The sequence below is a fragment of the Chanodichthys erythropterus genome, chromosome 11 (genome assembly GCF_024489055.1).
Source record: "Chanodichthys erythropterus isolate Z2021 chromosome 11, ASM2448905v1, whole genome shotgun sequence".
Classification (NCBI taxonomy): Eukaryota; Metazoa; Chordata; class Actinopteri; order Cypriniformes; family Xenocyprididae; genus Chanodichthys; species Chanodichthys erythropterus.
In genome coordinates this window covers 26,718,719-26,734,651 of record NC_090231.1, presented here as the reverse complement: position 1 = coordinate 26,734,651, position 15,933 = coordinate 26,718,719, and the positions used below count along the sequence as shown (strand labels likewise).

Below are 15,933 nucleotides of genomic sequence, written 5' to 3'. Positions count from 1 at the left end.
TAATGAAGTGCTTGAAGGTTTTTGTTGTTTAAGTTATATAATATATAATATAATATAATATAATATAGGGCTTGACATTAACACCCGCCAACCCACCAAATGCAGGTGGATTTCAGCTGTGGCGGGTAACAGGGGCGGCGCCAGCCGATTTTGCCGGGGCTTCAGCCCCGAATGTTTTGAGTCAAGCCTCGAATGTAATGACTGTCACTGAGAAAATATGAAACTGGACAATAGCCTATGTAAACCCCCGAAATCATAAGTTGCTTTATTTCATTGCGCTTTGGCTTTGCATATACTGCATACAGCCTGTAAAAATAGACCTTAAAAATAATCTAGCCTATAGAATACATTTCTTTGCTGTCGGTAGCCTATGGGCTACTCCGTTTCTTCCTCTCTGTTGAATATGCAGCAGGTAGGGGAGGAGCTAGCACAGTCAACCGCAAGAGTGCGAGACAGTCGGCAAGCAGGAATTTCAGGTTAGAGGTTTCTTAACAGTGCTCTCAAAATATAATTTTTCTTAACACATCTCTCTATTAAAATACGTTAAGCAGTTCAATACCGCTTTTCTACAGTATCCGACCATACACCGGCCGCGCTTTATCTCTCTCGCACATTTGCGCACACGATCAGCTGGTGATCAAAATAAAAGCTCAAGGATTTATCTTTTAAAAAGAAATGAGTACAAAAGTATTGTAAAAAAAGATGTTTGAACCCTTTTTAATGTCCAGGTACAAGTCAATGCTGTTTCTTCGTTCAATTTGCACACTGTACATGTGTTGAAGCTCTTAATTTTGAGTTTCCAGAGTGCACCAGATTGATGCATTTAACCTTAAAATGTACAAAATTTTCTCCCGGGGGAACATGCCCCCGGACCCCCCTACAGCTGGTATGTTCAATAAAGCTTTACAAATTACAGTGTCAAATAATGTACATTTTCTGAACAAGAATACGACAACAAAAGCTCCTTTCATGTCAGTAAAGCTGTTAATCGAAAATTAAAATGTCTTTGGACAAACATAGATTTGGGCTAAGCCCCGAATGTTTACAATGTCTGGCTCCACCCCTGGCGGGTAAGACAGCACTCCCACTAGCCACTTTGTCGGGTTGAATATAATTTCAGTCTACAGCCTAATCAAAGGTAGCCAAGCTCATCGTAGCAGAAAATTACAATCACAATTCATTATCGATTAACTTGCAGTTAGTGAAGGCGGGATCACGTTGAATGACACACAACAGAAGCGCTCTGTCGTGCGCACATGATCAAATCTCCTTGCGCCCAAATGATCAAATACACACACACACAAATGTCAAAATGTCCATCGTATGGAGTATCTTGCATGAATACAGTCGGTTATGGCTTAAGCGTACGTAAACAGGTTGGTAAAAACTGGATATGTGTCAGTATATTACATACATGCATTCAGCAGCCCAATTAAATATCTGTCTGTCATTAAAGTTAACCAAACAACAAAAGATGTTAAATAAATGTTAAATAAACCTCCTGTATCTGGAAAAAAAGAGTTACTATTGTATTTGTAATTTGCTAATTTGCTTCTTTGTTCTTTTTATATAGACTAACAAAAATAACTCCTACAATTACAAAATGTATCATATTATGGTCATATTACCCACCCCTTGCCCACCCGTACATACCAGCTGATATACCATGGTATACCACCTAGTCTTGATTTTGGTCAATCTGCATTTGAAAGTTTGAAAGGGTTTTAAATCTAGCTAATCAAGTAAAATGACTCAATCAAGTCAACTTTAATCATATAAAATGTAATTTTCCAACAGCAAAATTATGGCCAGTGGAAATGCTGAGTGGCTAGTAACTTTGGAAAACCACTAGCCACAGTGGCTGGTGAGCAAATATACAAGCCCTGTATATATGTATTTAAAAATATCCTTAGTCCTCCAAGGTTTATAGTGGTTGTGAATGAGGGGCCACGTTTTGAAGTAAAAAAATAATGCATCCACCCATTAAAAAAGTTATCCATATGACTCCAGTGGATTAATAAAGGCCCTTTGAAGCGATGTGTTTTTGTAAGAAAAATATTCATATTTAAAACTAGCTTCCAGAGGATGACCGTACGTGCAAGTCGTTTTGCGGCGGGAGAGTATCCGTTGACCTCACGCACAATGTAATGACAAACGTGGAGGCAAAACAAATCACCGGTCATGGATTATAAAACTAAAACGATCATTTTTAAAGAGAAATTTCGGAGGATTTCGATATAAGAGAAGAGTAGCTTAAATTTGTTGCCCAGCCCTATTTATTTGAACCATGAGAGGCATCTAAGCTTACAGTACTCCTACATCCGGCATCATACATCACATCAGAGGATTACTCATTTGGCGCAAGTCGAGTTACGCAGTATGCGTACTGTCGTCCGCCGTATGCTAGTTTTATAGTTTTAAATATGGATATTTTTCTTACATAAACGCATCGCTTCGCTTCAGAAGTCCTTTATTAACCCCCTGGAGTCGTATGGATTATTTTTTTAATGGATCAATGCATTGTTTTGCTGGATCAATGCAAAATGCAGCCCAACCATTCACAACCATTATAAACTTATTTATAATATTTTTAAATATATCTACAATTGTGTTCGTCTGAAAGTCATATATACCTAGGATGGCTTGAGTAAATCATGGGATAATTTTAATTTTTGGGTGAACTGTCCCTTTAACAGAGTTAGAAAATGTAATTTAAATAGTTTCAGTTTCAGTTTGACATGACATTTAAATTAACAACTAATAGTTATACCAGCTTTATTAAACAAGATTATTTGCTTGCTGAGTGATTGATCTCTGTGCAGAACATTTTGAGCAGGTTTAAAACTTTTTTTTTCATTCCAGTCATTCTGTCAGAAAGAGAATTATTTTGGGCTGCAACAACTAACTGATCATGAAAATAATCGACAACTAATATGATTATCGATTAGTCGTGCGTGCACGCTGTGCCCAGGAAACCATCAGCCAGTCATGTCGCTTTAGAGTAGTGAATAACCCATTTCTATGGAAAATAGCGGAGGACACAGAGTGAGTTGCTCCGGGAAATGTACATGATCCAAGTTGTCCGAAACTTGAGAATGAGATGTGCGCTTCAGGCAAAAGCATAAGCGTTTACCGCGTCTTGCCCTGTCGTGCTTCGATAGATGCTTGTGTTTTTTAATACCTCTGACATGTTTTCCTCATCACGTATGTAAACGGGTTCTTCTCGGCACATAAATACCCATATCTGTAAATGTTAAAAAAGTCCTGCAAGCATATTGTGACAACAAGCATCTTGTTAAACTTAACAAACTTCAATGAACGAGTGCCGGTGGGTGCAGGCACGTCAAACAGACAGAGCATTAGTTTGTTAATTGTTAATTGCAGCCCTAGAATTATTAAACTCTTGACCCAAGCATATAGTAGTCATCCAGTCTTGCCCACTTTTTTAATGCTTTTCATTGTGCCTTCCTCCTCTACTGTAAGAGTGTCTTTGAGGGCAGCTTTGGCTGTGGAAACCTAAAGGAGAGGAGGGCCTCTGGTCTAGTCTTTTGTGAGAACCCCGACTCTCTCTATAGAACATTATTTGTGAGTTTGCCAGTAATCTGCATCCTGGTTCTCCAGAACTAGCTGTAGCCATTTATCTAACAGTGTGAACAGACATTTCTTCCAGTCAAGCTTTCCTTCAGTAACAAAAAACAACACAGATTATGTTGATCTAATGCAGAGGTAGACAGCATCAGTCCTGAAGAGCCGCTGTTCTGCAGAGTTTAGCTCCAAACATCAAAAAAAAAAAAACTCACCTTCCTTTTGCTTTAGTAATCCTGAAGACATTCAGGTTTGTTTGATTAGGGTTGGAGCTAAACTCTACAGGACAGCGTCTCTCCAGGACTGATGTTGCCTTTCCCTGATCTAATGCATGTGAATTGACACTTTTGCCTGTTGGGCATGTGTAACATGTAATTGTCATGCAAAAAAAAAACAGAAGTCTTCAACCCTGCTCCTGGAAAATTTATTTCTAACCATCTTCAAGCTATCCTGAACACCTTGATTTGCTTGTTCAGGTATGTTTGATTAGGGTTGGAGCCCAACTCTGCAGGACAGTGGGTCCCCAGGATCAGGGTTGAAGGCCTGTGCAATAAACTATGAACATCACATTTCTTAGATCTTTGTCCCATTCAAAACTACCATAATCGTTTAATAACTATATATATATATTTTATTAGTGGTGGGCCGTTAACAGCATTAACGTGCTGCGTTAACGCGAGACTCTTATCGGGCGTTAAAAAAAATATAAAAAATGTTTTGTTGCTCTTTAATGTGTCGTGACCATGGTCGTGACAGATTGCTGTTGCGCCTCCGCTCAAGAGGCTCGTTAACCGATAATTTCTTCCTACAAGTCCATTGATAGCATCAAATAAACATGAATGAACATGAGAATCAATGTTGTTTCAAACGCGGAAAGATGTCAATATACACAATTTTTCAATTTTAACTCCACCGAGGTTAATCTTCTAACTCCTGACTGCTTTGTCGGACAAAATGGCGGATTACTTTAAGTCATTATATGGGTAGCTCACATATTCTGAATGTCTTCAGCAGAATTCAAATGAGCCATTTTAATCTAGATTAATCTCGCTTTAATTTTGGAATTAATCTATGCCCACCACTAAAATATATATATATTTATATATTTATATTTATCAGACTGTCAGAGGTTTAGCCAAGGTTTATATATAAATTTTGTTTTTTGTTCACCTATTAATTTTTAATTCTGAAGTCACATGATTGATCTAAATACAGTTTGGTCAACCTTAGTCATATGATTGATGTTTCCTGGTCTAGAGAGGGTAAGCAGTCTAAAGAGCTGGGACAAAACATGGTTATTTTAAGGTCTTTGTGTCCCTGCCAACATTATGTTGCAGTGAAAAGGAAAAAGATAGTTTTTGATATGTTTATGTATTTAATTTTAATGAATATTTTTTGTTTACAATCTGTAAGACTGGACCGATCTAACTATCATTCTTGCACGTCCTCTTATAAAAACTCTCCTGTTTTTAATTTCTCTCAATCCTTCCTGTGGAAAGACCAATCCTCTTGACTTTAACCCTGATGGCCCCAAACCCCCTTATAAAGGCCTGAAGGTACATTGAGAACGCATGCATTTCATACGGTTATGCATAACAGGCGCTGGACTCATATCTGGAGCATGATTTCTCATCTTTTATGATTTGTTTATATTTGTTTAATATTTAAATGCTTCCCTAATGTATTCTTCCCTCATGCACCACTGCATGCATTTATAGTCATGTGGATTTTGCAGATAGTTATGGCTGTCAATATGCATTTTTCTTATTTTTATGTATTTTATGTGTGCTTTTATCAACTTAACAGCAAATCAATTGAGCTAATATACTACTATATAAGTTATGTTTACTTAATTTAATTAATATTTATTCTTAATTTAAGTACTTTGTATTATTTATTTGTAGTATTTACATTGCTGGCATTTACATTTTAAATAGATGAGCTTAAAATAACCTTCTTAGCACAAAGCGAAAGTAAGGAACATAACTTATATAAGACTAAATGTCATTTGTAATCAACCAATCTAGGATACATGCAGGATATATATGATACCAGAAAGTGTATGGAGATTGAGTAGATTTGGTTACAATTAAAGGAGACCATCATATTTGGTGATTGTCATATAATACTGTACAATTTAAGTTTTTTTCCCCCTTTTTTTGTTCAACAGTCTGGGAAGAAAATGCACATAGATCCAAATCCTTTTGTCAAACTGACTGTAGGACAAAAGATGTACACAAGCAAGGTAACATTCATAAATCAGCTTTAACCTTTTTGAAGACTAACAGTGCACATAATCCAGACTTTTTTTGCTCCTGTATTTTCAGGTTAGGTATAAAACTAGTGAGCCGCTGTGGGAGGAGGCCTTTTCCTTCCTTATCAACAACCCCCGCACTCAGGAACTGGAAATTGAGGTAGTTTATAAGGAGCCACATCAAAAGCGTGAATGTTAAAGTCAGCATGAAAGGGAAGTTGCGAAAAATGTGAGTGACAGGATGTCCGGCCCTCACACCAGTAAACATGTTAAACACATGATCAAAGATGAGAAGAGATGTCACTGCAAGTGGGAGGGGAAATTGTTTTGATTAAAGATTACAAGCCACATTACTAAAAAATAAGATTATGTGTGCACAGATAAAGCATTTATAATAAATACTGCAATATTCCATTGAAAAAAGTTGTTTTAATTTCATGGTGTCTTTAAGTAATTCATAAAATTAATAATTAATAAAATTATGTTAATTACTTAAAGGGATAGTTCACCCAAAAATGAAAATTTGATGTTTATCTGCTTACCCCCAGTGCATCCAAGATGTAGAGGACTTTTTTTTTTCAGTCGAACGCAAATTATGATTTTTAACTGCAACCGCTGCCGTCTGTCAGTCAAATAATAGCAGTGATTGGGAACTTGAACAATAAGAGTCGAAAAAACTTCCATAGACAAATCCTAATTAAACCCTGCGGCTCGTGACGGCACATTGATGTCCTAAGACACGAAACGATCGGTTTGTGCGAGAAACCAAACAGTATTTATATAATTTTTTACCTCTAATACACCACTATGTCCAACTGCGTTCAACTTCCGGTTAGTGAGGTCTGATCGCGCTCTGACAACGGAAGTGATGTCTCGCGCTCATTGAAGTATATGGGCGAGACATCACTTCCGTCATCACAACGCGTTTTTTGACCTCACTAACAGGAAGCTGAACGAAGTTGGACATAGTGGTTAGGGCTGCACGATTAATCACATGCTATTCTCACGCGCATTTCGTCAGTAAAGCCGGTTCCCTGATTACCACTAAATCGCCATCACCTGCTTTCAAATGAAGCGGCATTTAAAAGACAGAGCCGTAGATCACTGAAAAGCCATGCAATATCGCGTTCATATCGCAGATGAATCGCCTGCGATAATGAACGCGATATTGCGTGGCTTGTCCGTGAACTACGGCTCCGTCTATTAAAAGGCGCTCCGTTTAAAAACAGGTGATGGTTATTTAGCGGTAATCAGGGAACCGGCTTTACTGACGAGACACGCATGACAATCTCATGCGATTAATCGTGCAGCCCTAATAGTGGTGAATTAGAGGTAAAAATTATATAAATAATGTTCGGTTTCTCGCACAAACCGATCGTTTCGTGTCTTAGGACATTAATGTGTCGTCACGAGCCGCAGGTTTTAATTTTGATTTGTCTAAGCAAGTTTTATTTACTGTTATAGTTGAAGTTCCCATCTACTGCTATTATTTGACTGACAGACTGCAACGGTTGCAGTTAAAAATCATAATTTGCGTTCGACTGAAGAAAAAAAGTCACCTACATCTTGGATGCACTGGGGGTAAGCAGATAAACATCAAATTTTCATTTTTGGGTGAACTATCCCTTTAAGTCTTCCGTAGTATACGCTACCATTCCAAAGTTTGGGGTTTTTAAAGAAATGAATAATTTTATTCAGCAGGGACACTTTAAGTGATCAAAAGTGACAGAAACATTTTGTAAATGTTTTTATAAATGTCTTTAGTGTTTCAAATAAATGCTGTTCTTTTAAATTTCTCTTAAAGAATCCTGAAAAACATGTATGATTGTTTCCACAACAGCACAATTGTTTTCAACACTGATAATAAGAAATGTTTCTTAAGCACTAAATTAGCATATTAGAATGATTTCTGAAAGATCATGTGACACTGAAGACAGACCCCCAACTTTGGACAATAGTGTATTTCTCAGTAGTAGATCATCAGTGTCAAATGTATTGCTCTATTGCTCAGTATAATGTCGAGTTGGTTAGAGCGAAATACTGTTCATTTTGCTACTATATACAATCCTCAAAAGGAGACAAAAACTAAGTTGTTTTTTTTTTTTTTTTTTGTATTTTTAAAAATTTAACTGACATGCATAGATGTTGTTTGTGTGTCTCAGGTGAGGGATAGTAAGCACAAGTGCTCTCTGGGTAGTGTGCGCATGGCACTTGGTTCTCTCCTGAAGGAGGCGGACATGACACTGAGTCAGCAGTTCCCACTGCAGAACTCTGGCCCAAACAGCGCCCTCAAACTCAAAATGGCTCTCAGGGTTGGTGTGTCTGTGTGCGATTAAAAAAAATATTGTAATTTTTGCGTGTACAGTATGTTTCATTCAGCACTTCAGTATGTTTTGTCCATATAAATATGTTTTTGTTTAAACAGGTCCTCTGTTTGGAGAAGGAGGTCACGTCCAGCCAGCCGTCATCTGTCCGAGTCAGACACACTAGTCAGAATAACAATAACGTGTCCCCTCAACCTCAAACAGCCACTAGCACCAGCAACTCCACAGTCATTCAGCCGTCACACAACCAACCATGTACCCCTCCACCGGACACCCCTCAAGGGAAAAGGGGATCGGATGGTTCCCCGGTGCGGCTAGCAGAGGCAGGCCGCAGTGTCTCCAGTCTAGTGATAAGCAGCTCGCACAAGCATCAGTCTCACAGAGACTCTACGCCTAGTCTGGCTTCCGACATTTCACTGCCCTGTGCCACAATGGAACTGCAGCAACGGTTACAGCAGCTACAAAAGTAAGTCTGTGTCAGTATGCAGAAGTCATGTTTGCGGTTTGCTTTTTTTCTTGTTGATGCAATTACATTTTGTTACAAGTCACGCTGGTTATGCGTATGAGAAATACCAAAAGCCAAATAACTCCAAAAGGGAGAGACAACAGCGGTGCCCAGTTCATTGCGAACCATTTATCTGCATGGCCCAATAAAAACACGGCATGACTGACTGGATAGCACTGAGCAGATTGGTCTCTACTGAGGCACCCTCACCAATTTGAACAGTGAGTCGGTGGGAAGTGTGACACGACCCATTTGTATTTGTCACTGATTGCCTGTTACAAACCCCTATGGCATCCCAAATAGCTCAGCTAGCTGAAACTGTATTACACAGTCAAAAAACAATATAAACCTCATTAAGAAAACTGGAAAACTGGAGAAAACACTGACATAGTAAAGTAGAAAGGCCTTACAAAAAAATTATGGATTTGAATGTTACTCTCATAACACTAACTGGAGTATTTTAGCAGCAATTTTGCATATTCATGCTAAATATTATAAAATTATTAAAACAAACCACCGTTCAAAAGGTTTATTTATAAGAAATGAATACTTTTATTCAGTAAGGATGCATTATATTGATCAAAAGTGACAATAAAGACATTTATAATTTTACTAAATATTTCTATTAAAAAATACTGCATCAAAGAATCCTGATTTCTAAAGGATCATTTGACACAGAAGACTGTAGTAATGGCTGCTAAAAGTTATTTTAAACTATGCAAACTTTAGCCTACTATTTGCCATAAATTCTGTTGTTTTTAATACAAACTGTAGTTACATCTAACTGTGGTAATGAAGAGCGATGCAATATTTTGTTTGTGGTTACAATAGTCTTATTACAAATACCACATTTATTTACTTTCGATACTATGCAGAAGTAGAGAGGCCAAGTTATGCATTCAGAAATTCCCAAAGAAGAATGGAAAACGTAGAACACCAGTTGAATGCATCATTTCACTTTGAAACATGGCAAAGTGTGTGGAAGCGGTGGGGGAGGAGGTGGATTTGAAAAGTGGGTGTTCCAGGTGGTATCCAGGTGGTTGAAGGGGAGAGGACAAACTAAGAGTCGATTTAATTTGAAATGATGTGCATCAAAGAAATCATGCAAAATAATATCAGGAGGAACATGCATTAAGAAAGGATATATAGTCAATTTTGAATTCATGTGGACTTTAAGAAATTGTGAGAAGAAAAACTTAGTCTCACACCATCAGATGAACATGCTGTTTTTCTGTTACAGCGGCTCTGGGCTGAGCCAATATCCACTTGGTGAAGTCCAGCTCACTATTCGACACAGTTCACAAAGGAATAAACTTATTGTAGTGGTTCATGCCTGCAGGTGAGAATACACACATGCATATTAACCTTCATCCAAAAAATGTTGTAAAGTACCACTTCAGATCAATTTGTTTGCCTAATTATTACTTTTACACTGAACACGTACAGTCTATTACTGAGTTTTTTTGTTGTTTTTTTGGCAGATGATCAGTGGTTAACTCTCGAGTATTAACAACAGTGTGTGCAAATAATGGGGGACATGTGTTTGCATTTGTATGTTTGAATTTGTATAAATGTGACGAAACAGGTCTCTGTGAAAATGCTTATCTTGCTTTTGTGTGTAAATATGTTTCCATGTGTCATAATCACAGAAACCTTATAGCACTGACCAGAGATGGCTCAGACCCATACATCCGCCTATACCTGTTACCAGACAAGAGCCGGAGTGGCCGCAGAAAAACCAGCACACTTAAGAAGACGCTGAACCCCGTCTATGACCAGTCGTAAGGAACTCACTGAACACACAGTCAAACACAAGTGTACCTAGAGTACCAACCAGCAGACCTCATGATTTTACAGTGCACAGCATAAATGAGTACACCCCCTCTGAAACTTCTGAAAGTCAGCAATTACTCAGAAGACATGTTAGGGTTCTTTAGACATATAATGTTCCAGCAAGTCTGCTTAATCAATTTCCAAAGAAGCATGTCAAAATTATTCAGGGAAATAAGATTTTCTTATCAAGGTGATAAAATGTTGTATAGCAAAAATGAGCACACCCTCCTAAAAGTTACTAAATAAAATGAAATCAACATTTTCTGCTGTAAGTTTAAGGCAGAGTTTGATCAACAGGTATGTTGAACCAAAACATCTAAAGTGAAGTAATTTCTTGACAATTAAAAGTGTTATATAGCCCAATGAATCATTCTCAGACTTAATGCTGACAACAATGGAACCACTTGGGAGAGAACTGACTTATTTCTTAGTGCAAAAGAGGACCGTGGTACAAGAGGATTACCAAATCATTGTTTTAAGTGTGAAAATATTGTAAAAGTAACACAGAAATTCAAAAACAACGGACTTGTGACAAGGCCCCTGAAATAATCAGGCCTTCATTTTAAGCTTTCATTTAGTGATGAGGGATTTTTTTTTTTTGCTAGACAAAGAGCAGGAGAAATACCAAGCAAGTGTCTCAGAGCCAGCAAAAGCTATGAAAGATTGACTGTTTATCTCACAGAGTAAGATGCAGCCTGCAGAAATGACATGCATGGTTGTTGTTCTCACTGGAACTACCCAATGTAGCCAAAGCACAATAAAGTCAGTTAGCCATTTCCAAAGCCCATTTTTACAAAATATAGATTCTGGGAATCAATACTCTGATCTCATGAGACCAAATAAATAATTTTGGATCTAACAGCATCTAAAATCTAATAGTGTTAGAGGAGGGGTACAATGAGAAGTGCCTGGTTCCCACAGTAAAGTTCAGTGGTAGTAAAGCTCTTATGTAGGGATGTATGAGTGCTGGAGGTGTGAGAGAGTTGTGTTTTATCAATGCTGTCATGAATTCCCACACCACTGTGTAATTTAATACACAAACTTGAAACAGAAGATGTTACCCTTTCCTCATTCCCTGCATTGTTGGGAATTTTTTCAACATGACAATGAGAATATGCATTTTCCCAAGGTGAAAAACCTTCTGTATTGCACTCAATCTTAACACTCTTGAGCGCCTGTGGGGAGTTCTGTAGAAATGAGTTGAGCAACACTCCCCATTAAAGATCAGGGCATTTAAGGAGCTCATCATCCAGAACTTAAACAGGACAGATGTGACAGTTTGTCATGAACTTGTACACTCCGTGCCAAGAAGGGTCAGAGCGGTATATTCAAAATTATGGAGGGCATACTAAGTACTAGAATATTATACATTTGTTGAATTAAATCTAGGGTGTACTCATTTCTGCGATCCTTAATTTAAATAAAATTGGCTAATTTACTTATTTTATGGCTATTAATGACATATATTTCTCATATTTCTCATATGTATTAAACATATATTTATTATGTATATGTTTAATACATTTTAGTTTTGACATCTTTCCATGAATTGTATTAGTGATCATAAAGAAAATACATCTTTTGTATTTGTTCAGAGGGGGTGTACTCATTTATGCTGTGCACTGTATTTTCAAAATCTGTGTCTATTATATTCTTCATAATAACTGGTATAAGCCCTTGTGGAAAAAGTAGTACACATTAGCATATTTTAAAAGATTACTATTACGTAAATAACACGATAGGAATATACTTAAAAATGTATTGTGCGAACTGAATGTTATGTTTTTGGACACTTAATTGCATGATAATTGCAATTAAATGAAAGTATAGTTTAAATTTATATTAAATGCAATTAGATGATTGCATTTGACCCACTTATATGGGACCTATTATGCCAAAATTCACTTTTATAAGGTGTTTAAACACAGATGTGTGTCCACGGTGTGTATAAACAACCAGCCTATAATGGTAAAAAATTCACCCACTCCTATTTTTTATAATCCCCATTAATCATGAACAGTCACTCCAAACGAACGGTTCCAGTGTTCGTTTGACTGCCGCCCATGACTGGCGATTTCTTTCCATGCTGTTTACGTTCACAGACATAACCAACTGTGTTTCCAAACTTTGTTTTTGACTTAACCTTGTGTGTATTTGACAGCTTAAGTGCAATAAGGCATGTAAGAGATCAGATAATACTCACGGGACGCGCCTTCTGCCAGATTTCTGTGCGTGTGCTTCGGATGTGCGCTCTCAGAAAGCCATATATCAGACGTTTAAACTGTTACAGCTTAAAATGCATGCAAATAATTAACATTCATGATGATGAAGTACTACAATGTTACATTGATGTGGCCGTGATAGAGATGATAATCAAAACCAAACAGATGTTATGTTAGTTTTAGGCAGAATATCCCAGACACGAGTTCTACAGGCTCCGCCCTCTTCTTTGCATTTAAAGATACCTGCATGAAATGTTTTTCCTTCCACTCAAAAACAGGCATTTACAACATGGTATAATAAATGATCTGAGCTAAAACTTCACAGACACATTCTGGAAACACCTGAGACTTATATTACATCTTGTTAAAAGGGGCATAATAGGTCCCCTTTAAGACTTAAGTACACCTCTTATGTATAATTTCATAATTCTTTTGTCTTTGAAATATTGTTTAATGCCAAATAAGTGTACTGCCGAATGTGCTGATGAGCATCATGGTAAACTGTTCTACATTTCTGTTGAAACTTCTATGTGATGTATTTAAATATGTTTGTAATTACACATTTGTAATGATAAAGTTGCAATTTAGTACATTTAAAATATATTAACTTTAAATGTAATATCAAACAGCACTAGTTGTAATTATCACTTTACATGTGATTTAATCTACCTGTGTTCTTGTCAATTGAAAAGTGCCAGTTTTGATGAATCGATTAAACTGACTTGGTTGAACTTGACAAACTTTTTAAGATGTTTCTTTGGCTTGATATGGTACTTTACTAATCTTCCATTTTAATGTGTATATTGTATAAGATGGTAAATAACAAGGTTATTATAGAGGCATTTCATGAGAAAATACTGAGGCAACCATATTACAGTGATTTTTTTCTAACTTTTGCTAATAGTATATATTTGTTGCTGCGTTCTTGTTCTCGTGTCAAACCTAATGCAATTACATAAACAGTGATGTTAACTCATTTAATTTGCATTCAAATCAGAAGGAGACCCACCAAATTCAAAGTCGTATTGGCTGTATATCTTGCTGTGTGCATTTGGATGACATTCCCCTTCATATTAAAACCACTGCAGAGCTTCTTACGGAACAGAGTTAGCTAACTGTTTTACCCTCCAAACTGAGTCAACCAAGACTATATAATATATGATGCAACTGCCAATGTTTATGAGAAATGTTCTTTTCGTGTAGTTGCATGACTGAAAGTTTCTTGATGTCAGTTGTCTCTGCATTTTAAAGTGCAGATTCATGTATCATACTAACCAACAACACTAGTAACAGTCTCTTCCTATTTTGCATTTGCCAGCTTTGAGTTCAGTGTGTCTATAGTGGAACTGCACAGGAGGACAGTTGATGTTGCTGTGAAGAATGGAGGAGGACTGCTGTCCAAACACAAAGTACTACTGGGCAAGGTAAAAAAAATAAAATAAACTTCACTATTCCTTCTTTTCTGTTGATCATTGGATTTTTATGGAGGTTCACAAATGTCTTTGTCACAGGCACTTGTGGACTTGGCAAGTGAAGACATTTCTAAAGGATGGACTCAATGGTGTGATTCTCATTCATTCATACTGTCACTTTTGTATATGTGCTTTTGCTTGATTATAAAGGCTTCCTTTCTCTCTCAGGTATTATCTGACCGAGGATGGATCAAAGAAGATAAATCAGACGTAGTGGTCCATGCAAGAAAGCAGGAAAGAATGAAACGGCAGATAACTGGGACATGTCACGGCCTGCACAGGATCACGTAGAATCTTTAGTAGCGGAAGAGCATCGCTGGACTAACTAAACCAGGCTACTTCTACTGGGATTTACACTGGCCTACAAAGTGTCGCTCTCATTATCACCAAAGCTGAAATTGGTACCTCTAGCATCAGTGACCTGCTTTTAAGGATTAAATCTTTTTTTGTTTTGTTTTGTCTGCTTGTTTTTGTTTTATCCTTTAGTCCAGTTGATCTTATTCGTTTTTGCACACGCTTATTTTTGTCCGGTTGATAAAAATGGTTACCCACAAAGTTAATCAACTATAAAACAACAGTAGGAAAAAATAACAATTTAGGTTTGTGAATACATACACTCTTATTTATTGTATCATTTTTGTTGATAATATTCTGAAACTTTTTTACTTACTTAGTACTAAATTTTGTGAACTATTAAAATCACAACAGAAAAAAATTTCTGTTGCTAGAAAGGCAGACATGTTAGTATAGTATTTGTTTGAGGCAGCATATTACACAAAACACATGGCCAAAAAGTATAGGGACACATTTACAAAAGAAAAACGCCACATGTGTATGTATGTATGTACTGTATGTATGTATATATGTATGTATTAACAATTATTTTTTCCTGGATTTTATGCTGCTGTTTTTTCTACCACAAATGGTAAAGGAAATTCTAAGTTATGTTCAGCTCTTCATAAATAATCCTTTGATAATACTTTATTTTAAAAGTATTTCACTGTTTCCTATTGCACGGCACAAAATGAAAAGCCTGTACAGAAATGTTTGATATCTATTTTGTTCGCAAGGGTTTTATCAGGTTAAGAAAAATACTGTATATATTATGTATGTTACATTTTTAAGTAGATTAATAGCTTGGTTACAAAGTGTTTTGCTCATGGATTGTTTAAAGACTGTGAATTGGCTGTTGGTGTGATTTCCGGCCTTATTGTTCTCTATGCATAATGCATGATATCAATAAAATATGAAATTCAATTTGAATCACACTGAACTCGTAACTTGAATTTGTGCACTATTTTGGACCCTTTGAGTATTTGCCCAGTCTCATATCATATCAGAGGTGATTTCAGAAGTGTGTATGAGAAACCCTTTCAGAGTTACAGAGCCTGAATGCATTTTTCAAGATATTTTAATTTAGTCTGTCTTCATACTTTTGTTTTTGATGGTATGTTTTAACAAGATTGTATTGAAGGTATTGAAGCAACCTAATAAAATATAATGCTTAATATTTTGGCCCTTTTAAGTTCAGCAATACTCAATTATTAAATGTGATAGTGATATAGAGCAGATATAGAATCTGGTGGCAGTTTCTGATGATTGGTAGTACAAAAATAGAACGGATTAAAAATTGTGTGTATTTATATGTATGCATATATATAAATGTAATGTAAAAACGTAATTAAAAAAAGCATGTAATTACAATATATCTCGGAGACGATTTTTTACCTTTGTGGCG

General features: G+C 36.6%; 1 protein-coding gene across 4 annotated transcripts in view; it reads left to right on the top strand.

The window, feature by feature from the left end:
- The window catches only part of esyt2b (extended synaptotagmin-like protein 2b), a 37,172-nt gene extending 21,367 nt beyond the window's left edge, over nucleotides 1-15,805 (top strand). Inside the window, exons 14-23 of one of the 4 annotated variants that reach the window (XM_067400646.1) lie at nucleotides 5,085-5,141; nucleotides 5,756-5,830; nucleotides 5,913-5,999; nucleotides 8,002-8,151; nucleotides 8,265-8,629; nucleotides 9,909-10,007; nucleotides 10,318-10,449; nucleotides 14,042-14,147; nucleotides 14,235-14,284; nucleotides 14,364-15,805. In XM_067400646.1, the coding sequence (XP_067256747.1) occupies nucleotides 5,085-5,141; nucleotides 5,756-5,830; nucleotides 5,913-5,999; nucleotides 8,002-8,151; nucleotides 8,265-8,629; nucleotides 9,909-10,007; nucleotides 10,318-10,449; nucleotides 14,042-14,147; nucleotides 14,235-14,284; nucleotides 14,364-14,409 (1,167 nt within the window). In that variant the 3' untranslated portion in view covers nucleotides 14,410-15,805. Of the gene's footprint in view, nucleotides 1-5,084; nucleotides 5,142-5,755; nucleotides 5,831-5,912; nucleotides 6,000-8,001; nucleotides 8,164-8,264; nucleotides 8,630-9,908; nucleotides 10,008-10,317; nucleotides 10,450-14,041; nucleotides 14,148-14,234; nucleotides 14,285-14,363 lie in introns of all 4 variants that reach the window. The other 3 variants (XM_067400644.1, XM_067400648.1, XM_067400647.1) reach the window with 3 other exon arrangements.
- Nucleotides 15,806-15,933: the final 128 nt, after the last annotated feature.